Raw genomic sequence first — 24,518 nt, 5'->3', positions numbered from 1 at the left:
CATGTACATATCCCACTTTTTCTACTTTCATACTTATTCAAGTGTAATGCTGAAATTTGCAGCCTCTGTAGCTGATTCCTAAAGAAAAATATGTTAGGCACCTTTAAAATGAATTTATTTCACAAGTCTCATTTATGCATTTGCCATAAGTTCTTTTAGTAAAAAGTATTTAAGTACGAAAGTTTAAAAAATCATTTAAAATACAGGTTTTCAATAAAATCCAACAAGCATTAAACAGATCTTTCACATATTAGGCTTTTTCCACAAGGCACATGTATAGAACATTTCCAATGAGAAGTTAATTATAACTTACCAAATCTTTACAATGTTTATAAAACTCTAGGAAAACATACAATGGATAATGTACAAACATGAATGGCACCTTGCAAATTTTAGACAGAACTGTAAATGAAATCTTTATGCATACTACCCAGATCATAGTGGCTTGCCTCCACTGAGGAATAAACTGTTACTGGATGCAAAGTAGTTTTAAGACTACTCTGCATTAAGTATTTCAATGTACTTTTTTGTTAAAAAAAAAGCCTGGAAGTTTCAGAGTAAACACAAACAATTCACCAAATTTATTTTTAAAACTCTTTCTAATAAAAATTATTTAATGTCCCAAATGCAAAAGGCAAGGAAAATACTAAATTGTTACTGGTTATTTCAGGAGTGGAAAAGTATAGTTTTCTGAGCAAAATTTACAGTTGGCTTTTAAAGTGGACAGTGGTTCCTGATTATAATTTACCCTAGACAGGATGAGAAGCATTTAATCACAGCATCCCTTTAAAAAGAAAAAAAAAATCAGTTATTTGTTATTTTCTTTATAGACATCTCAACCATCACATATTTAAATTAAAATATGACAGAAACTAAAGACAAATACTAAGAGTTTATTAAATGCAGGATCTGTGTGTGACTACCTCTATGGAAGCGACCAAAGCAAAGGCTCAAGCCAAATCTGAAACACAGGTCTCCCATGCTGTTTATATTCCAGCACATGCTAAAATGCAGACACAGTGTTAAGAACTGCTCTGCAGCACACTTGGAGGCTTAGCAAAGGTCAGAGCCTTATTTCACAAAGGCTGGCCAGCAAGGGCATGGCTGAGGAATGCACCAAATCCAGTCAGTGAGACACAGGTGCTGTGAGTCCAAACCACACTAGAGTTAGACCATCACAGCACAGGAAATAAAGCACAGGCTGAAGGGTTTAAAGTGCAGGCAGGTACTGGCAGTGTAGGATGGAGAGCTGGTGCAGCCTTAAGGTTTGAAAGATCTGAAAGGCTGTATTTTTTTAATTGAAAATAAGCTGTTTTCTGACTGTTAGATGACTCACTTAAGTCTCATTTATTTTTCATTTTCTCAGAAAAGTAACAACTTGCTAAGGAGTGGAATTTGTATTCTGTTGTTAGTTGGCTGAAAAATGAAGAAATATACCATCATGACTCTTTAAAGTCACTGTAGGTATGGGTTTTGGTTTTGTTGCATTTGTTGTTGTTTTCATTTGGGTTTGGTTTGGGGGGCTTTTTTTTTGCCAGAGCCACAACTAACTAAAAAAAAACAAACATAAACCAACAAACCCCCCCAACAAACCCATGAACAAGTAAATTGTTTTTAAGAGTAAACCATTAATAAACCAAGGAATGATGATTTTGTTGAATTCAAGGTAAATACATACTTTAAACAAATGACATAATACTGTTTTCTTAACATAGTTTAGATTTAGAGCACTGTTTCTGTAGGAAAAGCAGCCTATACAAGAAATTTATGATAGCATTCCACATAAGCAAATAACTCAATAATCCTTAAAGAATTCACTAAATTACTAAAAGCAGTCTGTATAAAATTCAATTCTTTGGCTCATAAAATCTAACAGATAAATAAAACCAGAGAAATTAACTGATGTATATAACCTAATCTTTTTCTGCCCAGAACTTAAAAGTACTATTGGTAGGGGAAAAAAAAAAGAAACAGTGACTGGAAGCTCAACTTGGTTTCTCTAAAGAGCAGATTAAAAAAAAAAAAAAAAAGGAAGGAGCCTACTGAGACTGTCTCCTATCTACTGGAACTACAAGAATTCAGAACACTACTTCTGAATGGGTTAGCTTGGATTGTCAGAAATAGGAAGACAACAATTTGAAGCCTAAGTTCAGGTAAAGTATTTTATCCACTGTAACTATCAACTACTAAAAGTCCTTCCTAGATGAAATCTGAAGCTTTAAAAAAACTTGTTGGTTTGTTTTTTTAAAAACACACTGTTGAAAAACCAAACTGCATTTTTCATGAATCGTTACAGAAAAAATAGATTCTTATATTGGATTGCTTGCATGTGTTTTCACTTTGTGTTTGGCTAGCCTTCATTCCCTTTTTGTACATGAGAGTGAAAACAAAGAGAAGCTTGCCAAAATGGAAATTAACACAAAGCATTGCCTTTGCCTCTCCCAAAAATGATGGACGAATTCAGAAATAGACTAAGCAGCTGAAAGGATGTTGTTCATTTGCTTTTAACTAAGCCCTCAGATCTGTAAGTTAACTTTAATAGATCTGTAAGTTAACTTTAATTTTAATACCAAAAAAGTCACTATTGTATCACTGTATTTTTAAATCACTGGAGAATTTAAACAGAACCTTGATTTATTTTCAGTGATGAAAACTAGAGAGAAATTTATCAAAGATAATTACTGTGCACTTTATTTGTATTTAAAGCTTATATTAAGCATTAGTTTCGAGTTCAGCTATGTCATTTTCCAAAAATTAAAAGGAAAGGAAGGATGTTATGTTCTTCTCACATACTTACTCCCCAGCATAAAGGTAACTGACTTTTGTTAAGATGAAAATTATTATGCAGACTCACCTTGCAAAAGGAATATAAGACAGACTATACCTGCAAAAAAGAGGAAAAAAGTATATTTGCAGAGTGTTTATGTATCTCCTTGAACTAAATTATTTCACTATAGTCCAGCATTAATAAAAGCAACCTGTTGTAACACAACTTTAAACCAGATTACCTATTCAATTTAATGCTTACCTGAGAAAAGATTACACGTTGGATAAGAACTAAACATATTGACAAGGACTTGGTGGTTTACTTCTCCTTGGCTTTTTTTTTTAATGTAGTTCATATTTACTAATGCACATGAACTTAAAAAGCCAAGATTTACTATGAGCAGACCAAAAAGGAATGCTTCTGGAAAAACTGTATTCAAGATGATATAGACAACTTTTTTCCAGCTTAAAAGAGAATCTAACTTACTATGCAAATATACATGTAATATTTATGTAACTCTAAATACAGGTATATGCTGTAGTATGAACAATATGCCACAACTGTGACACACAAACAGCTGATAATTCTGTTGTCCCCTGAAACTCGCTTCTCACAAGCTTCCAGGTGGTGTTTTGTTCTCATGCCCAGCCTGATCAAAGTGTAGGACACTTAACAAATGCAGAACACAGTCTGAGTTAGTAGTCTTTCCTCTGTCCAATACCAAGCATTTGCCTGGGCACAGCACAATGCCCAGCAGTCCCTATCCTGAACAAATGGTTACTTGTCCTCAAACCCAAGTTCAGTATAGACTCTGTGTATTCAGGGCAAGTTCAAACAAGAACTGCGGTCACCTTGGGTTGCCTGAGAGTTAGCACCAAGTAATTCCCCTGGGACAAGGAGACAAAGTATGTATCTCTATGGAGAAAGGAGTAACTTCCAAAACTTCTGCCAGGATTTCAGGCATTCACCTGCACTCATGCATTGCCAAGTCTTTGCCCCTGAGCGCATTTGGATGGTCATCATAGTACCTGCTGCACTAAATTCACCCCCTCTTTACCCAGTGCTGCTGTGTATTCTTGGGACACGACATACCCTATGAAAATGTTGTTTAGTTTCTTTCACTTCAAAAATGAAAAAATAGTTAGAACTCAAAAAAAGAGAGAGATGCACAGAACATATGATTATACTGTTACTTTCACAATACAGAAAAGGCATGAGAATCTTTTTGCATATATATTCCTTTTATAAGGCTTCAGATAAGTTCACACGTTGCAGAATATACTTAAAATTGCCATTTTTGTAAGACGATTGAATATAGATTTTGCTGGAGTTACACAACCTATCTTAGAAGAACAGATTGAGGCTGGCATTTGGGCACACTTACATGTGAAGCATATATATAGGTTTATAATCATGCGGGTGTAGGAGCAGGAAGAAGAAATGAAAAGGAATTTTAAGAATCTTACCAGGTCATTGCCAAAAACTGCAATATGCAGAATAACATCGCCAAACCTTTTTTGTTCCACTAAGTAAAAATGAAGCAAATATGGCAAGTTAGATCATTTAGCACCATTCTATATGGTAAACAATTGGAACAGTCTGTTCAATCAAAAATTGAGTTAGCTGACAATGCCTAAATCTTCATAACTTAATTTGCTACTTCTTTTCTTTCTAACAACTTTCCATTTGTTTTATCCATCACTTCATTAGCATCATGCTATGAAAACATTTTCTAGCTTTGAAAATACTTAACAGCATCAGTGCTACCACTCTCTCATGAGATTGTACTTCTGCAAACATGGAAGTTCATTCCATATGAATATGTCCAGCAACATATTTACTTCTATGGAATGTAGGTACAGCCAGTTTCCAATCAAAATGCTTGAAAGTACTTGTTCTGTTTCTTTTCCATTGTCTTAATTAGCTTAATATTCTGTATCCATGGCTTCTGAAGACCACTACATATTCTCTGATATTTTCTGACATCACTAAAATGAAACAATATTTTAACTTGCTTTTCTTAGTTTTTATTCCAGAGGTCTGCAGACTGAACCTGAAGCTCTAGATTTTGTAGTCTCATCTACATCACAAGCAGGTGGAAATGTGCGTTTGCTTTACAGCCAGCAGGCTCATCACTCCACCTAAGCTCAACTGCACCTGACAACAGAAACACCACACACAAAGCTCATCTTTCCTCCACAACTGAACTGTATCTTAAAGCCACGATACAATTAATAAACTAACGAAGCTGGATTGCTTCTTAGAGGAATAAAGTGTTCTCACTTACCCAGAATACAGCACAAAGAGTCAATACTAGGCAAAGCTGGGGTGAGATGAAAGGAGAGACAAAAAAACCCAGAATGAATACTCAAATACACAACAGAGCAAATACAGTAACTGTTTTCATGTTTTCAATGGGCAACCAGCATTTTCAGAATTGATTTATGAAACATGCAGAGCCAAGGCCTGAGACACAGTGACTGTCATGCTGAACTCCACGTCAAGTGATGTTTTCCAAAGCACAATATGAGATATGCGTGGCCAGAAAGGTGGGACGAGTCTTGGAAGAAAGAGGTGGAAGAAATTGACTTCAAGAACCAAGAGCAGTATAACCAGGTGTGTGTAGCCTTATGTGTAGGTCTGTTAAGAGGTGGGGTTAGATGAGAAAGCTTGATTGAAAGCAACCAGTCTGGGAACTGCTACTCTATTATTTCAGTACATACTATCATTCTGAATCTAGTATTTGTAACAACCATTTCTGACAAGAAAGGTATGTGCCTCACTACAATCCAGTATTAAAAACATCCATTCACCATTACGGTATCTGGCAAACAGAGGCTATACTTCATCTGCCAGTGCTTTTTTATCTTCTGACAGTAATGAAGAGCCCACTAGGGAGCAGCTGCCTCAGATACAGTGAAAACGCTCACGTGAAGCTTTGTTCAAGGTACTTATATACTTCTGATGGAACATTACAATGATATATTTGGTTTACTATGCCAAGTAATCACACCATTCGTGCAAGCTTAATCATCACTTTGAACTTTTCCACTAAATCTCATCTGGCTTCCTCCACTTGTCATTACACATAGTAGAAAACAGAAAAAAACCTCTAAATTAGTTTTCACTGAAAAAAATTTGTTGGTGTTTTATTGAAAGAAAAAGAACAGACTCTTGAAATTTTCCAAATATGTTTGTGACTCCTGAACTGCCTACAATTCTAGCTTTGTGTTAGGATGGGGATTAAAACAGTCAAATACATCCAAAGTTTTCAAAACTTTATAAGTTTTCCAGTTCTTCTCTGTTTTACTGAAATTTTCCATCATAACCGTCTTAGCTCTCATCCAGTGTTCATGATCACTATTCAGTAAAACCTTTCGTTCTCTTCCCAAACTTTTTGGTAGCGCCTTTGCACAGGTAGGTAGGTCTGTGATGTTTTCACTACTATCTGTTCTCTTTCCATTTCCCTGATGTGTATTGTTTCTACAGCCTTCAAAGCAAGTTATTTTGTCACCATGCCTGAGCATGGTGGATAATAGGATCATCAGAGTAAAATGATTTTTGTGCCTGCTGTTTTAAGGGTCTGGCTTAGGCTCTCAGTTTCACCAGAAAAAGCCCACAGCTGTAAAGTGTTGCAGAATTCATACTCAGCAAACACAGACTCTAGAAAACTGGAGATAACCTTGGACATTTTTACTGCAGACCTACAAAACATAGCTTCCCTAGGACTTGTAACTTGGTTGTAAAAGATGGCAAAACAAAACAAAAAAAAAACCAAACCAAACAAATCTCTTGAAAAAAGCTTGGAGTCCAAGCTAAGGATCAAGTGACTTTCCCAAAAGATATGGGCAAACACGAGCTTCCTAAATAAGATTATAACTTTTTTTTTTTTTTTTAAAGTGGGTGTGTGAGAGGAAAACCATACAATCCATATGACAGACATCCAGAAAAAATTTTGCACCCACATCAGCTCTAATCAAGTAGAAAAAAAGTTATATGATAGGGAGAATAGGAATAGACAACTACATTTAAAAAATAACAGTTGAAACAAATCAGGGAGGAACAGGAAAGAGATGAAATACAAAACAGAGGAGCAGCAAGGGCAGAAAGTTGAAGTACCTAATATAGAGCTATGGGATAGGAATTCTGATATTGGAGATGGGGGGTTTTTTCCATCCCCCTGGAAGAAGAAACGATGGTCATGGAAGTAAAGGAGCCAAAGATATCACAATGAAGAATCACGAAGCTGAACACGTGACTTCCCACACTTTGAGGGAAATAAATTATTTTTCTCTATTGCTTTGAAAGTGCTGAACCACTAACCTTTACAGACAGAGCTGCAGCCAACAAACAACTGTCAAGCTACACTTGGTGACCACTGACTTTTCACAGTAGCTAAAGTCTCTCTCTTGCCTTGTTCTTGAAGAAAATATTTTAGAAAATAAATTAAAAATAATCAACCTACTATTAGCATTTAGTAAGAATTATTCAGTAAAAAGAACATGTCACTCCAAATGATTAATTAAAAAAAACCCAAAAGCAACAAAAACACAGGCTGATAGAAAGGAGCTAGATAATCTCTATGACATACAGAGCTAAACAGCTTGACTGTTATTTCTCAGTACAAAGAAATAATCTCCCTTTAGAAAAGCCTCAAATTTAGCTTTGAGGCTAAAGGAAAACTTTTTAATAAAAGGAAATAAAGACAGTATATTTACCAACATCACAATTGTAGCTATTAGTCGTTTTGGATCAAACATTGCTTTCAATTGCTTCAGTGGCCCCATCAGGAAACATGTACTAATAGGAAAGAAAAAAACAAAACAATGTTAAATCACTTTCAAATAACTCTTTGTAAAAGGCAGTGGGTAATTAACCAGTTTTCTGACAGTTAGATGAATTCAAAGGCTCTAGAAAAAAAAAAAAAGGTATTTCAGTGTTTAGCAACAGAAACTCACTAGAACAGAAGGTGAAATACTTCATGAATTTAGCCCTGGAAGCAGTTAGACTCCCCCTTGGTCACAAAATTATTTCCAAACCATTAACATAGTAAAAAAAAGTAATAGGCAAATACAAGAACACTATTACGTTGGCTGAGGTCAGAGAACACCCAGGACAGAGGGTGTGACAAGGATATACTTAAGGAATAACAGAAGAGTAGAAGCCGATCGGTTTTCATGAACTCTTTCATCATCCAAGAAAAAAGCACATTTCTAATAATGTTTGATGATGTTGAATGCCATTTATAAATAAATAAAGACAATGAAGAAAGCAGTGCAGTTATAGGTAAATTTAAATCATGTTAGAGACACAAAAAGGGAGGAGATTGAACAATGACTGTAAGTAGCCCTACATTAATTTAGAAATGTGTGGGTAGTCCAAGATGTTTTGACTGTTATTTTAAGATGACAAGCACCATAATATATAAGAAAAAAAAAAAGATGACAAAACTCAACTCTACAAAAGAAAATGAAGATCATATCCAAGAGAATGGGAACAAGTACAGTGGTTAGAGGAACAACAACAACTAAAGGCTTTTTTACAAAAAAACCCATTATGCTGTAAGTACAGCAGAGGGTTATCAAAGTGAAGTTTAGTGAATTTCATGTTGAAGCTGTTTTAAGAACTGACTTGTCAAAATAACGTAAAGATTACAAAGACCAAACTTCTGCAGAAAATTTCTGCTTAACAATAAACTTTTTTACCCAGACAGCATGCAAGTAGGTACAATCAAGATTACAGGAAAGCTCTAACTTTTTGGTCAAACTCAGCAAGCAAAAAGGAAAGAAAAAGTTCAGTAGTTTTTACTAATCCTCCTGCTTTTTTCTACTCCGTAGTTTACTTGAAGGGAGAACAAAAACCATCAGCAACACTATGCGGTTCATGCAAAGAAATGCCATCTGAACTAAGAACTCACAACCACAGGAGTAATTCTCTGGCTTCAAATATTCTGAGATGAGTCTCTTTGTTCCCTGACATTGAAGTCATTTTCCTTTGTAGAAAACGCAACAATTTAGTGAGAGAATTAGAATGCCTGTAATCTTATGGTGCTCTGAATGCTTTACTAGAGAGTAGAAAACCTAGTTTAACACCTTTTCTAGTTAACAGTTATTTATATGAAATTAAACAATCAGTAGCAGGGAAGAGTTCGATAGAGGTTCCTCCTTCCTCCTTCTAAGACAGAAGAAATATGGGAATCCACATCCCAAGCAGTAAATAGAACTCAATCTTCCACACCCAGATGTTCCCCTACCAGCAACTTCATGCATACAACCCCTTCTCTTCACTTTTTTCTTAAGTTGTGTAGACAGACCTCAAAAGTCCGTATTAAATGGGAAAAATGTTTTCACAATTCAATAGGAAAAAAGTTTTAAATTCACTGCAATCCAAACTAACTTTTTCTTAGTATTTTTTCATCTTGTCTGCTGAGCCATAAAATTAAATTAAGACAAAAAAAAGGGGATCTGAAGAACTAGAAGAAAAAATTAGTTAGCTAGTGGAAGGATAGGGAATATGAAAATATGGTGGTAAAAAGGAGTGAAATTTAGGCCACGTAAAGTAGGCAGAAGAAAATATAGAAAGCAAAATGGGTTGTTTGTAATCTGATGAGCATTGAAAGACAGACATCACAAGATGTTCTCCAGAGAGGAGATTCCATAGGGAGAAAAAGAGAAAGGCTGAAAAACAATTCTAGAGGTCCTGCACTTAAACAGGATATTTTTCTTAGATACAACACATTCTGTAAGAGATACACTCATCATCCCAGAGAATATCAAGTATCATTGTTATCATGTTCATGGCTAGAAAATTATAGTAAAAACAGGCTAGAGAAGAATAAACAGGCTAATAGGACTGGTAACTGCATTTTGTTTTAAATACAGACTTGCGAACAAGCCTGAAAAAGTTTAAATCTGCTTGTCAGTTTGGGATTCTATTGTCATTTCCTACTGTTCATAGAACACAGTTGCCTGTTGTTTATATCTGAAAGGACTACTGGAGGAAATGGGGGGCCTCTCTTTTCTTCTAACTTTAGTTGGTGTCCAGACTAAAGTTTTTCAGCATTCTCCTAAAAGAAACAACAGTCTGTAAAAACTTTCCTCTTAATTAGACTTGATTAGTACCAAGTTTCTAAAATTCTAATTTGAAGCAGTGAAAACACATGCAAAGTACTAGGTAAAAACGAAACAAAACATCCCAAACCAACAACAAAGAGTAAGGTAAGGGAGAGAAAGGGAAACACTCAGCACTGCCTACCTCCAGTATTAATTTTTTGTCTTGTTTTAGTATGAGATGGAGTAGTTCTACAAATGAGATTCAATTTCAGTATAGAAATTTTTGGCTCCTAACAAATTTGTTGAGGAAAAGCAGTACACCTTCACATTTCTCAAACGTTAATGTCACATGACCAGAGTTTTAACAGATTAACAATGCTTTGATTCAAGAATTAAGTCACTTGACTAAAGTAATATAGTCCATGAAAGTCAAGACCAGACTCAATGGCATTTGAGTCCCATGACCATGCATCAACTACACTAAGATCATAAGAGAAGGAGGACAAAGAGAAACTGAAAATACTTCATGGACACTGTTTCTTACATGTCTTTCAAACCGTGAAAGAAAAGTTTTTGATCCTAAGAGTTCCCTTCTGCAAATCTTTTAAGACTGTTATGTGGAATACTTCCAAGAATCAAACAGTTTAAAAATACACTGTGAATGATTTTTAGGTTCTGCTTTTGCCCTTACAGTCAAAACAAGGATTTCCTGAACATCTCCTTTTTCAAAGAATTTTCTCTTGAGAGAGAAGCAGGATGACCGCTCTGCTAAAAGCAAAAAGCTCCTTCCAGTAAGAAAGCATCCACACAGTATGGAGACTACCACCTGCCCCTGAAACTGAGGTACTTCTGTACCTGGCAGAAGGATTTAGCTGTAAAAAGTACAAAACATTCAACGAGCAATTTGTTACTCATACTTCAGATAGCAGTTGTGATGTGTCCACAAAACAAGCACGTAAGATAACTGATATGCAACAATTATGACCGTGTTAAAACTGTTAAATAAACAAGTTTTTATGTTATTATCATTTCAATATGAAAACAGTATTGTTTATATACAACATAAACACCATTCTAGAGCAAAAGCAAATGGAAATGTAGATGAAAAGGAGGGTACTCTTCTAATAACCATAACTAAGAAATCGTACCTGGCTAACGCAGCAATATTTCCCAGGGTGTAGAACACTGCAAAAAGTTTGATCCCCTTTGGGAGCCATAGCAATGCTGTTCCCTATAAAAGATAAGTTATTTGTATGTTTGCAATTAGTTAATTCAATTTATTTAGATTTTATAGTCTATGAATATATTTTCATGCTATGAAGAGCATCATTCTGACATAACAATAGCAAAGTACCCTGCTGTCAGAGTTGCAGCAGTCACTACTCAGCATACTTCTATTGCCACCTGCTGGCAAAACAGTGTGTTGGTTTACTGTATTTCACAGTATCTTTACAACTAGGCAATATTTGTTTATATTGTTTAACACATTTATTTGTACTGTTTATATTTATTTACTGCACTTTCAGTTTTGTTACAATGCCCCACTGTACATCCTGCACCTCCACACACAAAGGATAAACTGTCTTAAAACCACACTAATATTCATCTCCTTTCTCCTCCAATCAACCATCTGGTTTTGCAGTTTAATATGCACTAAGGCTGATTAGAAATATTTTAGAACTCTTACTTCCAGACATTTCTTATTTCCACTAAACACGAAAAAATCCAAACCCTTCTGCTGATCACAGTTACCTATGATGAGCAGAGAGAAATGGAATCATAGAATGTTTGGCATTATAAGGGACCTTAAAGATCATCTAGTTCCAACCCCCCTGCCATGGGCAGGGACACCTTCCACTAGACCGAGTTGCTCAATGCCTTGTCCAACCTGGCCTTGAACACTGCCAGGGATGTGGCATCCACCACTTCCCTGGGCAACCTGTTCCAGCACTTCACAGTAAAGAATTTCTTCCATATATCTAACCTAAATGTCCCCACTTTCTGTTTATACCCATTACTCCTTTTTGTATCACTACAGTTCTTGACAAAGAGTCCCTCCCTAACTTCCTTGCAGGCCCCTTTCAGATACTGCTATGAGGTCTCCATACAACCTTCTCTTCTCCAGGCTGAACAGCCCCAATTTTCTGAGCCTGTTAGAGCCTAAATGGAGCCTAAGCTAGAAGCAAAACAAGATGTGATGTGGACACTGTGTCCTGGGGAAAAAAAAAAAGAAAGAAAAAAAGCAACTATATTCTACCCAATTGCTATTTCAGTGCAAATCCATGGTGTCAGTTTGCACAGTAGAAGCAGCTATGGAAAGCTGAAAGAAAAGAGTGTAACTGTATTCTACAGTGAAAGCAACAGACACTTTGCAAAGACTTGATTAAAGAAAAAACACCACCTTCAATTTTCATCAGCCAAGAACTTAATAAATCTACCAAAAGGTCCATAATCCGAATAAGAAGGCAGCCGAGTTGCCAGCTCTCTCTTACATGGCAAAACTTAGCTAGGAAGCTAAATTCTACAAGATGTGAGCTTCACAAACACACTGCTCAGAGTTTTGACTCTTATTAAAAGTTCAAGATAATTCAAGGAAGCTTTAAGAAACCAAGATCTAAAAGCCTTTTATCTGTTGTTTCATAGTATTACACCATATGATACAGAATAGACATAAAGTTTAAATACTAAAAAAAAAATAGCAGCAAAATCAGTGATGTTAACATGCCCAGAAATAGATGTTAAAGCACAAAGGTGATGTGTAGTAAAATTTGTGATTATACTGGTTAAATATCGGGGGGGGAGAATGTCAGGCACAGGGAGTCAACCAAACCTAAAAAAGGGTTATTCCCATCCAATCTTGAGCTCCCTCCCTAGAACTTGCTCCCTCTCCAACACAAGTATCTAGCTAGAGATGTCACTGTACTTGGCAGAGATATCAATACGGAGAATACCACTCTCTATTTCCTTTATTGATCTGATTACTATTTAAATAAAACCTCTCACAGGTAAGAGCATCAATTGTTTTTTCACCGGCTTCTGGGACTTCCCATGCAGCTGAAAACTTCCAGCAGATTTTGATTAACCGAAACAATTAACAGATCTCAACTTTTAACTGCAGGCTTCAGACTCCTGCCAGCCCCTCAAGTTCACGAATGAATAAATGATTTGCTGACTCTAATAACACCAGGAATGCAGCAGGTTTTTCAAATGTCAATTAGTATCACAGTCATCACCTATTGATTTGTTAAGTGTGGTAGGTTACACTTGTGGTTTCTTCATCCTTTAAAAACCTTTCAAGCTTAACCTCTTTTCCCCTTTTATTGAAGAGAATAAAAATGAGATGGGTTACAAATCTACATTTTGTCAGTCTTCAAACCGTTTAGTAAGAAAATCTATTCTGCTACAATAATAATGCTCTCTGCTGTGAGTGGAAGAAAACTCGTCAAAATCATAATTCAGAGAGCAACAGCCCTACATGCCAATAATACATTTAATGTCCAGTTAAATTTGTGGATACAAAGTTTAGAATACAGAATAAAGCAAACACAGAACCACATATAAAGTGTGAATATGAATGAGGCTCTACTGTAGAACAGTATTAAAGCACAGGGAAAAAAACACTCTTTACTTACAAGAAAAGAGCACACGATGCCAGCAACAAAGCATATGGCAAACCATCTGACTCGAGTACCAAAGCTGAGTGTTGAGGCATCAAGGACCTTAATAGGAAGACAGGAAAAAAAGAGGATATTACAAATCCAGTTTTGAACAATCTAAAGGAAATTTTTCCTTTACCGCTGAAGTTCTTAATTTCAAACAAAATATTTTTTTAGCCAGAAACAATCATTTTACCTTGCTGAACAGTCACTTGCATATTAATTCTTTCATATTACAAAATTTTATTAACAGTCTGGAAATATATTTCCAAAACAAACAAAAAGGACAAAACCCGTGAAGGTATATCCTGGCATTCACGCAATACAACTCCACTTTCAAACACTTTCTTTTACCATTCAAGTGAAAATTATCACAACTGTACCAAAGTAAAAGAATGGATGAACCTTCTAGCAATTTGCAGTGGAATATATCTATTTGTGCAGCATTGTAGGTTCCTATAAACATTACTACCTTTTCCTGTTACTAGAGAGGATCCCTTGTACATACTATTACCAGTATCCACAGCAAGCATTATGACTCTGTTTCAGTTACTGTTCCTTACAGGGTAAAGGTGTAGGCAGATTAACACACAGCTTGTGTTAATCAGACAGTTAACCTGCTGAAAGAGATTATTTTACTTCCTCCTTCTGCAGTGACTCCAGAACCTTTAAGACCCCCCTAATGAGCTGAACTAGCTGACAAAACTCACAATGTGGGAAGAGGACTAGTGTGTCTTCTATTCTGATGACTTAGTCCTAATGAGCCAAATCAGCTCTACAAGCTGTCAGAAAAGCCACAGGGCTGATGTAAAGAAAGAGACATGGCCACAGAGCTGGCAGAACAGTCCCCTTCAGCAGCAGTGACTTGTTAGATATGCTCAGATCATCTTCCCCACCCATGCTGTAAGAACAATGTATTTCAGCTTATTCCAGGTCACTACAATTAAATATACTTCCTATTCTAAACTGGCCTATTAAGTGAAGCATTGCTTCAGCTTACATGAGATGATTATAAAAAGCCAACTTTCCTATTCGTTCAGATGACACAAACAAACTTGCCCTCTTGTTATCTAGTCTACAAATATTTTAATCAAGTCTTATTAACCAAATATACAAGTTAGGCCTTCCCCAGCCAATGAGTATGATGTTTCTCCTACTCTCTGGAGAAATTTCTCTTTCACACAGTGGTAAGTGAAGCAATGAAATTTGGTTACTACTCAGAACAATGTCACATCTGTACAAATGAAGAATCCATATCTAGTTTAATAAAAATATTCTACACGCAAGCACACGTATATGTGCTGGGATGAATCATCATCTGAGGGTATGTCAACAAGGAATAGCTTGGACTATTTTCTTTATAAACTTTTATAAAAAAATCAGCCACCTTACTTAATAAAATAAATACTTTGAATATTTATTTAAGAAGGGGGAGAAGAGTAGTAAAAATAATCTTTTACACTGGCTTACTGTCTGAGCAGACACAGAGCTGGGATACCCTGTTGTTCTGAGTTTGGTTTCCTTTTTTCTGTGTTCAGCAGTTAAGACAGAACTTCCCAAAGGTCAGAAGATGTAGCTTACCTTGTTAGGTCCAACACTTTATCCTTATGCACGCATTAAAGAAACAGACAAAAACAGTAACTGAAAGATGGTTTAGTATTTGAAATCATATTTGATAGTCACAATCCTGAATGCCTACACATGTTCAAAGTGTAGGAAGAGCTGGTAGGACATAGCTGAAGATATCCACTTCAATCACACTTTTAGTTACACCTATTAATCACAAGCATGCGCGCACACACACACACACGCGCGCGCACACACACACAGAAAAAAAGAGTAAAAAATCCTTTCCATCCCTGCTCAGAAATGAATAGTGGATAGGCCAAGACTATCAGTAAACCCAACACACACTTTCCAGATTGCCTAGAAAACATGGAAAGGATGAAGATAAATCATTTATTCAGGTGTATCAGGCAGATTGCTGACACTTACTGATATTCTACTTCTCATCTTAATATCTACGGTGCTACTGAAATGACTAACAGGAAATTTCATTCTTCATATAAATTTGTGAACAGCTTTATCTTCATCTAAATCCCTAAGAGTTATGAGTTGAAAAAAATACAAACACAAGAAACAAGAGAACCACACAAGGGCTTGAAGCAAACAATGCCACAAGATTTAAAACATGATTTTAAAACTAGTTCCATACATTTTATGGATTTCTTAAAAACTTAGATTGACAATACATGCACATGAACTACAGGAAGATGGGCTGTGGCATGAGGGCTGCCAGAGCACCACAACATAGCATTCTCTGTAATAATAAATTAATTGGCATTAAAATGAAGGCTGATTCTCCAACCATTCCCAATGCCGTCACCATTTATGTTGTGAAGCTGAACCTAGATAATGTAGTGTTTGAAACTCTGAAACTTGAGATCTGGTAATGCATTTTCTTAGTCCCTGATACCTAAGAGTATCTCTTAGAGGAGTCTGAGGGCATACTTCATTGCAGTCTACAGCTTCCTCGTGAGGGGAAGAGGAGGGCCAGGCACTGATCTCTCCTCTGTGGTGTCCAGTGACAAGACCCGAGGGAATGGCCTGAAGTTGTTTCAGGGGAGATTTAGTCTGGATATTAGGAAAAGGTTCTTCACCCAGAGGGTGGCTGGGCACTGGAACAGGCTCCCCAGGGAAGTGATCAAGGCACCAAGCCTGACAGAATTCAAGATGTGTTTGGACAGTACTCTCAGACACATGGTGTGATTCTTGGGGATGCCCTGTGCAGGGCCAGAAGTTGGACTCAATGATCCTTGTGGGTCTCTTCCAACTCAGGAAATTCTATGATTAATACTTTTTAGGTTTCATGGAAACAATGGAACTCATTATCTTTTCAGGATGCCTCTTCCACCCCTATAGGGAAGTACCTTGCTGCAAAAGGTGAGTAACAGCTACACAGTTCAACTACATAAACCACAGACATCAGCTTGTGCTAAAATGCCAGGCTATAATCTGTAAAAGTTGAGGACCTGTCACAGCATGTGTCTATTCTGCCACACATGCTGCAGAAGCAGTAATGTCTATACGAGGGACCATGAGACACTCTGAAGTAACAGCTTAGTTTCTCAGAAACTATGAAACGGAACCCTACAAATAAGTAGGAAATAAGCAGGAAACAACGCAAGGGTGATTAGGATTTTTTTGTGTGTCTGACATAAACCATACAGCTAATTCCAGATTTCGGATAAAAAGAGTTGGCATTGCAGTCTATGATATTTGCATTAGCAGAAGCTTTTACTTAAAGGACTGAAAAAATTGCCAGGCAAGTTCCACATCTGGGGAAAGATTCATATGGAGAACTAGACAGTAATGGTGGCAAGGGAGTTCCTGTAAGACACACCTCTCTTGCTGTACTGCTTAGCAGCTTATTTCTTAGAAGAAAAAGAAAAATGAAACAGAAATCAACAAATGGAAATCCTTAGTTTTCTGTAGCTAAACTTTATTGCCAATCTCCTGTGCAAGACGCAAGGATTTTATTCACAGGATATTTCAAGCTAATATTGTATCAAAGAAATGATACAATCCAGAAATTAAGAGGAAACTTAAGTGGAAACTGGAATCTGTAACGGAGACTTCCTGAATCATAAGGAACAGTCTTGCAGTAGTCCAATAGACAAGCTGCAAGTGATGGTTAACACCATCTTTGCTGAACAGTTTGCAACGGACACACAATAAACAAAATTAATAATAATCTGCAAGGCTGCCTTTAATCAAAAATATTTCCTGTGGTTCTGAACATCTACCTAAGCTCCCCCCAAATATTAATGATCTTATAAAAGTTTTCCATGTGGGCAAATCGAAAAGCAGAAACATTTTATTTTACAAGTTTTAAGAAATATTCTAGAAGTTAGCAATTACATCTTTTCTTGATGGTAAATTTAAGAACATGCAAGCAGTGGAGAAAATTCAAACAAATGTCGAGTAAATTTGCAGAATTGAGTTTCTAAGCAATAATTTAAAAATATTTAAAGAGATATTTTCATCTTTCCCTAACAGACTTCCTTATATGTATTTATGTCATCAGTAGAGAGTAAAATATAAGAAATGTAAATATCTGGTCTATTACTCTTTGCTGAAATCTCACTGAATGCTTTAAGCTGCTGTCAGCTGACATGAAACTTAGCCAATGTGTCACATGGACTGATTTTATTTTAGTTTTGGTATTGATTAACTAAAAAGCATAATGCTGCCCTGACAACATCATTACACTGGTATACTTACAATTCATTATTGATCTTTTTGATAATGAATTCCTTTGATTCATTTTTCATAACGTATTTAGAGTAATGGATCTAATTGCAGCAAGAAATGAGTTGGTTTAGAAAGTACAGAACAACTTCAGTGAATCGTAACACAGTTGTTTCGTTATATACGTCTACTTAGCAGGAATTACTACTGACTTCAAGGTAATGGTTCTGTAAAAATCAAGGAGAAAAACACAGAGATATCTATAGATATGAACCATATGATAGCTATTACACAACTGTCAGCTATTGACATTAGCTGACATCAGGGGGCCATTGTTTTTAACCAAACACATGACGCAGTTCCAGAAAGATCATTACAACAGTTGAAGATTTTACACACAAAATGCATAACCTTATACTTTCTTTCACAACTTTACCTCTTAAAAAGTATTCTTCTCTTCATGGGTGCATTAGAACTTTTCTGTTCTAATACACACACTTTAAAAATAGTCAGCACCATTCAGCTATAGCTTTAGTGAATGTCATGTATGAATTTCCTCACTAAAAAAGGCTTGATTTCCAGTGTTCTACAAACACATCGCTACTTTGAGAGTAACCTACAGATGAGAAATTGCCTGACCTAAGCACTTGATTTTGTTTTTCTTCAGTGGGTATTAATTTATTTTAAAGATCTTTCTGGTTCATCTCAGCGTGCAGCTCCTTTGCACTGTGCCAAAGACACATTTATATGTTTTCTTCTATCATGTACTGGATAGGCTTTAAATATAGGCACACTTTTATTATTTAAAGTCTTCTCTGGCTATAACAATATCATTACGTGCAATAGTGAAATCACATATAGTTTAATTACTGACATTTGACAAGTAACACACTATTAGCTCAGTTTTCTCCTCAGGATATACACTTCAAATATAAAAAGTATTAGAGATGTAGGCATTTATCTGTTGATCATTGCTTTAAACATCACAGCATCAAGTAAAGGAAACCTCTGTGTCACTATCATGTGCCTCGTGTGAAATGTGCCTAGTGATGGCAGATTAATTCTCTTGGAACTGAAGTGAGATTAATGGAAATGTAAGTCTTTATTTGATAATCTTGAGACAAGATCAGAAGGTGAAGAATCCTTCCCAAATGCTGGGAGCCAGTTCTGGCGTGAAAGCGCAGATTCTGCACTGCTTCCAGAATTAGCTGTGGACAAAATTTAGCTGCTTTATTGTTGCAAAGAGGCCAAGTTCTTAAACCTCGAAGATCAGCAGCAATTCAGTGCAAAACCAAATGAAGCATGTGAGCAGCAAGCTGCTAGGACTAATATTATACCAGCTATGCTCAGGCTGTTTGTTAGTTGCAGTCAGACACAGGCTGCTCTACATTCCAGCTTCCTCCACTGCGCTCCAGCACCCTGCAGCAACCAGTATCAAGATATTCCTTGATGTGGGGCACTTTGACCTGCAGTCACACCGATTAAGAGGGAGCTGATAGAATAAATGGTTCTTTGTAAGTATGCTGTTTTGCTTCAGCCTAGAGATTAATTCTCAGGAATGTATGGTGTTCAAGCGCAGTAAAACTGAAACAAAGAGATAAGAAAGATAGTGGGAAGGAAATACAAAAATGAAGTTGTACTTGAGGAGTATGGCGAAAAAAGTAACTTCAGCACAATATACACAAAACTATCTTTCTCTAAAGAAAATCTTTCTTTGCTTTTGCAAATTCAAAGGCACAAGGAAATTGAGAAGCAATTTACACAGAATCATAGAACTGGTCAGGTTGGAAGGGACTACAGTGGGCGGCCATTTGGTCCAAACCCCATGCTTAAGCAGGGTCGCCCTAGAGCACAAGCAAACCTTTCTTTAGAAAGAAAACCTGTTGTTTGACTGATCAAGTACCAAGGCCAGGCAGTAGGAAGAGCACACATGACACAAGGAGACCCTGCTTGTAAATTAAATGACAAATAAAACCAAATGACCCCAAGCCACCAACAGAGCAAAAAGCTTCACACAACAAGAATATGCCAAAACTCATACACCGGACAGTGTCTGGTGCCCATAACCCTCATCCCTCGGCGCACGCAGCAAACTTCGAGGAGGAGGAGGGAAGACAGGCCCTCCCGGGCGGTACCTGCGCCGTCAGTCCCTGCTCCTCGTCGTCCTGCCCGGCCAGCACCCGCCGCAGCTTCTCCATGCCGGCCCTCCCTCCGGCCGGGCCGGGCCGGGCCGCGCCGGGGAACGGGACGGGACGGGACGGGACGGGACGGGACGGGACGGGAGCGGCTCCACCGCCGGGCCCCGGCCCAGCCTGGAAGTGACGCGCCCCCCGCGGCCGTGGCTCGGGCCGCGCCTGCGCGCTGGGGCGGTGGCCCTGCGGAGGGGGGATCCCGGCGCCTGTGGCGGGCGCCCTCGTGGGGCAGACATGGGACACGGCCGGCGCCGGGTGGGCGCCTGTGCAGTCCTCGCTAGAGGCGATGGGGAGGAAGAAGGGATTTTTCAGCCTGTCATCTCTGCCCGCGGAATCGGTGTGCTCAGTGTGCACGGCAGCGCGACTTGCATGAGCGCGGTGGTGCGAGCTGATGGTTAAATAAAGCCCTGTGGACAGATATATAGGACACAGCACCGCGGGTGTTCGGGGCCCCGGTAGGACCGCGTTAGGGCACCTCATGTTCAGGAGGAACTTCGTGTGCATCAGTTTTTCTGCCCGTTGCGTCGTGTCCTGGTGGTCGGCAGCACCACTGCAAATAACCTGACTCCATCCATTGTCCAGATTGCCCAGAGAGGTTGTAGAGGCAAACGGCCTCACCCCTCCTTGAATTAGAGGCACCTGTGACATCCTGCACACCACCTGTGAGCAAGCCAGGTGCTTTTCCAGCTAGGAATGAGTAGGGCAGAAACAGGATTAAGTGTAAATGCCTTCTTCCAGAGATTTCCAGTGTGGCGCTGTGTAGTCTCTTAACCTCTGCCCCTGGAGGAAGGGATATGGCAAAGGCCATCATGCTGCCCTGTGTCTTGGCTTTGCTTGCTCATTCTGAGCAACACTTCAACCTCCACCCCCTGTGCTCAAGCACGATCATTCCACATAAGTCTTCCCTACTGCCCCTGAATGCACTCTGGGGCCATTCCTGCATGTGTCTCTGCTGTGTGACCAGCTCTCAGATGAGCGCTGCAGCCTTGGCCTCAGTGCTCTACAGGGGGAATGAGGCTGGTGGCTGGGGAAAAAGGATGGAAGGGTGTGCCCTGCCTGCTGCAGTGAGAGCAGGCAGCAGTGTGGGGTGGGGCAGAAGAGGAAGATGCGTGATAAGGGCTGTGTAACCTGCTGCTATGTGAATGAAACTTGATAAAAGCCAGGGCAGCAGAGCCCCTAATGAGGCTCTTCAGGACAGAAACCTTCCCCTCCCACCCTACCTCCCCTCCCCACACACACTTAGGAAGTTTCCCATCTGCCTTTTAATCCTGACTTTTAGGTGAAACACTTGAACACAAACTGTACATTTCCAGCCTGATGACAGGCCATTGGCATCTCAGGAAGCTTTAGGTTAAGGCCAAAATTCGTAGTAGGAGAAACACTTGCAGACATGGCTGTGTAAAAATAGCCAAATAACAGCAAAATGTCACTCTCCTGAGCTGGCCAGCATTGCCCTTACCTTTGTGAGGACCTGAGCAGAGAGGACTGTGTGTAAGGGAACAACATGACTATGACCTTCCAAGACAGGGAGGAAAAATGTAAGAAGGAATTGTGGTATATGGGGCGGTGGGATGTGTGTGGAAAAAATCATCTTTCTGGTACCTGGCATGCCCAGTGATCCCACGGAGAGGCCCAGCTAGTCATGGAACTTGCTGCCAGCTGCTTGGCTTTGGTGCCTTGGGTGCTTTGCAGTTGACAGGAGCAGGAGGTGATGAGCAAAGGTCTTTGGTGACCTTCTCCTCCTCTGCTGCTGGCCCAAAGGTGTCAACATGGGCGTGTCATTTGGTGGTGGCTCTGAAGGGAACTCATGGCTGGCAGGAGCTGCTATTCCCATGCCCTGTTCTCGCTATCCCAGACTAAGAACTGCTTCCTGGAGGACCCTGCCAGTGACTACATTGATGGAGTCATTCCTCTCTCCTTCTGCCTCTTCAAGGCCTCCCTTCTTTGTCAGAGGACCCCACAGATGAGAGGAAAACATGCCTGCCTGTCCTGGAAGGAGAAGCCAAGGCAGTGGCTGCCTTCCCACAGCTCCCAGCTTCCCGAGGACACCATTTTCTGCAGATCGGTGGGTGTACTAGGACAGCCCCATCTCTGCCCTGTGAGGAAGAGGAGAAGTGAAACTTCAAAGAATTCGACACAACAGGGCCTGGCAGATTACATCCATACAGCTCAAACCCCAGAAAGCTCTCTCCCCTACGACCCATTTACTTCTACAGAACCAGAACAGCTGAAAGCACAAGGCACTTGGACCTGTGGAGCAGACCTTAGCTGGTGGGAGCAGAAGGTAGTTTTGTTGGTTTTGAACTGAATGGAGAAGGAGGGAGAACTTCCTGATGCTTCAGGTGCCTCGGGAGATGGTCAGTAAGACCTTATAAGTACAGCATCCAGCTTACTTTGTGTCCTGCACCGTGGCTGCATAACGCTGGGAGTTTTGTTTGCTTCACTGATATTTGCTTGGGCAGAGGGATGGCAAAAGTTACCTGCCATAGTTTACTTTTACTAGTTCCTCTGTTCCATAGAAATGTTGTGGGCTCATGCTTCCACTGGAAATGGTGGCATAACAACAAACCTGTCAGAGCATGGCAGTCTCTTCCCCACCTCCTCTCAAGTGACACATAATCTGCAGCTGAAATCTTTGGGATCCCCCCTAAAACTAAAGGTGTGCAAGCCCTTCTGTACCCCCATAGCTTTCCCACAAAGCTCTAACTCCAGTGATTTCTTAGCTGACTCCTTGAGATGCCACGTTTGATCTTCAAGGCGGTGATACATGGTCTTTTCATGGATGGTGGCATGTGAAGGGGAGACAGGGAGCAGGAAAGAGTGCTGTCTTGAAAGATTGCTACCTGCATTCGGTTTCCAATATACCCTCACAACCTGTTGATGGTTTCCAAAGTATTTGTATGTAGATTCCACCAAGCGATTGGTTCAAGACCTTCATAACCAGGGCACATCTCCTGTGCTACCTCCATCAAGCAGTTGTTGGGTTTTTCAAAATCATAGCTGCCATCTTCAAGCTTTGTAATTAATTTCTTTTACTAAATTTAACTAGATGCAGCCAAAAAATGAAGCCTAAAATTTAGAGCAGTTTTCTGGATTGCCACAGTCCATAGAGAGAGAGTGGCACTTTCAGGGAGCAGTTCTCATCTGAGACAATCATTTTAGTAAAGATTGTCTTCTGCTCTCTGGTGGGTACAGAGGAAGCATGGATGACTAGGTCAGACCAGACACCTAATTTTCAGTCTGATGAATTAGACTCTTTTAATTTAAATATAGGCAGGACCAGCCTTTAAATATATAATTTTTATCTACTTTTACAAATATATATATGTAGTGAGCAAAATAGGACTGTTACTTTAAGCAATGAAAAGATTGATTAGGTCATAGAAACCCATTAGTAGATCCCAGAATTGTAATAAAATGATTTGTTACAAAAGTGTCTTAATTCCAAAGCATATCTGAGATCAAAATATAAAAATAAGAAAAAAAATTGTCTTTGTTGGTTTTTTTTCCCCCTCCAAATTTATAGATATGAAGAAATACAGAAAATTTAAATCTGGGTCTACCCTTTTGGTCTGCATGACTTTAAGCAGGAGTGTTTGGCTCTGCCTTGGATTACTGATGGCTTTCTGGTTGTACAGGGAATACAGGCATGCAAGCACCTGCCAGAGAGCAAGCTGAAGCTGTGTTTTTGTTTCTCTGTGAAAAAGTGCACAGTCTCAATGCTGTAAAGCAGAGAAGAGCAGTGCAAACCTGGGCAGTGGGGTGGTCCAGCTTGCATCCTACCACTGCTCCCCCCCTTCTCACCTGCTGCTGCCCAGGCTGTGCCACCTTCCTGACACCCACTCCTGAATGAGGCAAAGGGTGTTTTTTGCTTCCCTGCTATTTTCTTGAGTAGAAGGTTGGAATAGTCACCTAACATTTATTTTTCCTAGTTTCTCTGCTCAACAGAAATTCTTAATTCTCTGCACTCTCTTGAAATACCATCAGACAGTCATTACCTTGCCATGAAAAATAGGCAACTCGGAAAGCCTACATTTTCAGTGTTTCTGTGCTGATGAACTTTGTTTGATAAGGCAGTAGGATCTAAAAATTGTTCTCCTTTTCCAAAAAGCTCAAATTCTTTCGATAACACAAAGTCAAAACAGGTGGTACAAAATATCATTTTGCCTTTATATCACAAACCTACCACATCTGGAGATAATTCCTGGTTTATGGATTTGCAAGCCTCAGTTTCTCTATTCGTATAGCATGGTGTGGTTTGCTTACAAGTTTCATCGATTCTTGACCTTACTGTTTTGCATGTATCCACATCTAAATTTAAAGCTAGCTAGAAAATCTGCTAAGTAATGTTGTCTTCCTGAAAAATGCATCAATTCAGCCAACTTGCTGAATTGGTGTGGTTGGTGGCATACTTTTAATGGAAAAAGAGCAGTGTCTATAGCTACAGTCTTGTAGCTCTATCAGCTGTAAACCTGTAAACCCTTATTTCTTAAAAATAACAGTTCTAGGATTGCTCTGGTCACATGTCAGGGCTCTAATGTCCTGTATCACTCCCCACCTTTGCATTCTTCACCTTTGGAAATGGGATATTTGAACGGAT

At 38.9% G+C, this 24,518-nt stretch overlaps 1 protein-coding gene across 1 annotated transcript; it reads right to left on the bottom strand.

The window, feature by feature from the left end:
* Window positions 1-98: 98 nt before the first annotated feature.
* SFT2D1 (SFT2 domain containing 1) lies at window positions 99-20,067 on the bottom strand. Its single transcript, XM_051811173.1, has 8 exons — window positions 19,862-20,067; window positions 13,452-13,538; window positions 10,968-11,050; window positions 7,486-7,567; window positions 5,055-5,090; window positions 4,234-4,292; window positions 2,855-2,884; window positions 99-784 (listed from the first exon to the last, which is right to left on the bottom strand). The coding sequence occupies exons 1-8, from the start codon at window positions 19,922-19,924 to the stop codon at window positions 745-747; spliced, it is 480 nt and encodes a 159-aa protein (XP_051667133.1). The 5' UTR covers window positions 19,925-20,067; the 3' UTR covers window positions 99-744.
* Window positions 20,068-24,518: the final 4,451 nt, after the last annotated feature.

Source organism: Manacus candei, unplaced genomic scaffold (genome assembly GCF_025592945.1).
Source record: "Manacus candei isolate 608988 ecotype Guabito, Panama unplaced genomic scaffold, ASM2559294v1 h1tg000081l, whole genome shotgun sequence".
Lineage (NCBI taxonomy): Eukaryota > Metazoa > Chordata > Aves > Passeriformes > Pipridae > Manacus > Manacus candei.
Note: the sequence above shows the minus strand (reverse complement) of the source record. Positions and strands in the feature narration are given on the sequence as shown.

Bases quoted from the DNA above. Each gene is read 5' to 3' on its own strand.
- SFT2D1 (XM_051811173.1), bottom strand. From the start codon at position 19,924: ATGGAGAAGCTGCGGCGGGTGCTGGCCGGGCAGGACGACGAGGAGCAG. The intron at 7,568-10,967 runs GTACGATTTCTT...CTTTCCTATTAG, and splicing joins AATATTGCTGCGTTAGCCAG to TACATGTTTCCTGATGGGGC. The intron at 785-2,854 runs GTGAGTCTGCAT...TTCTTTTTAAAG, and splicing joins TCTTATATTCCTTTTGCAAG to GGATGCTGTGATTAAATGCT.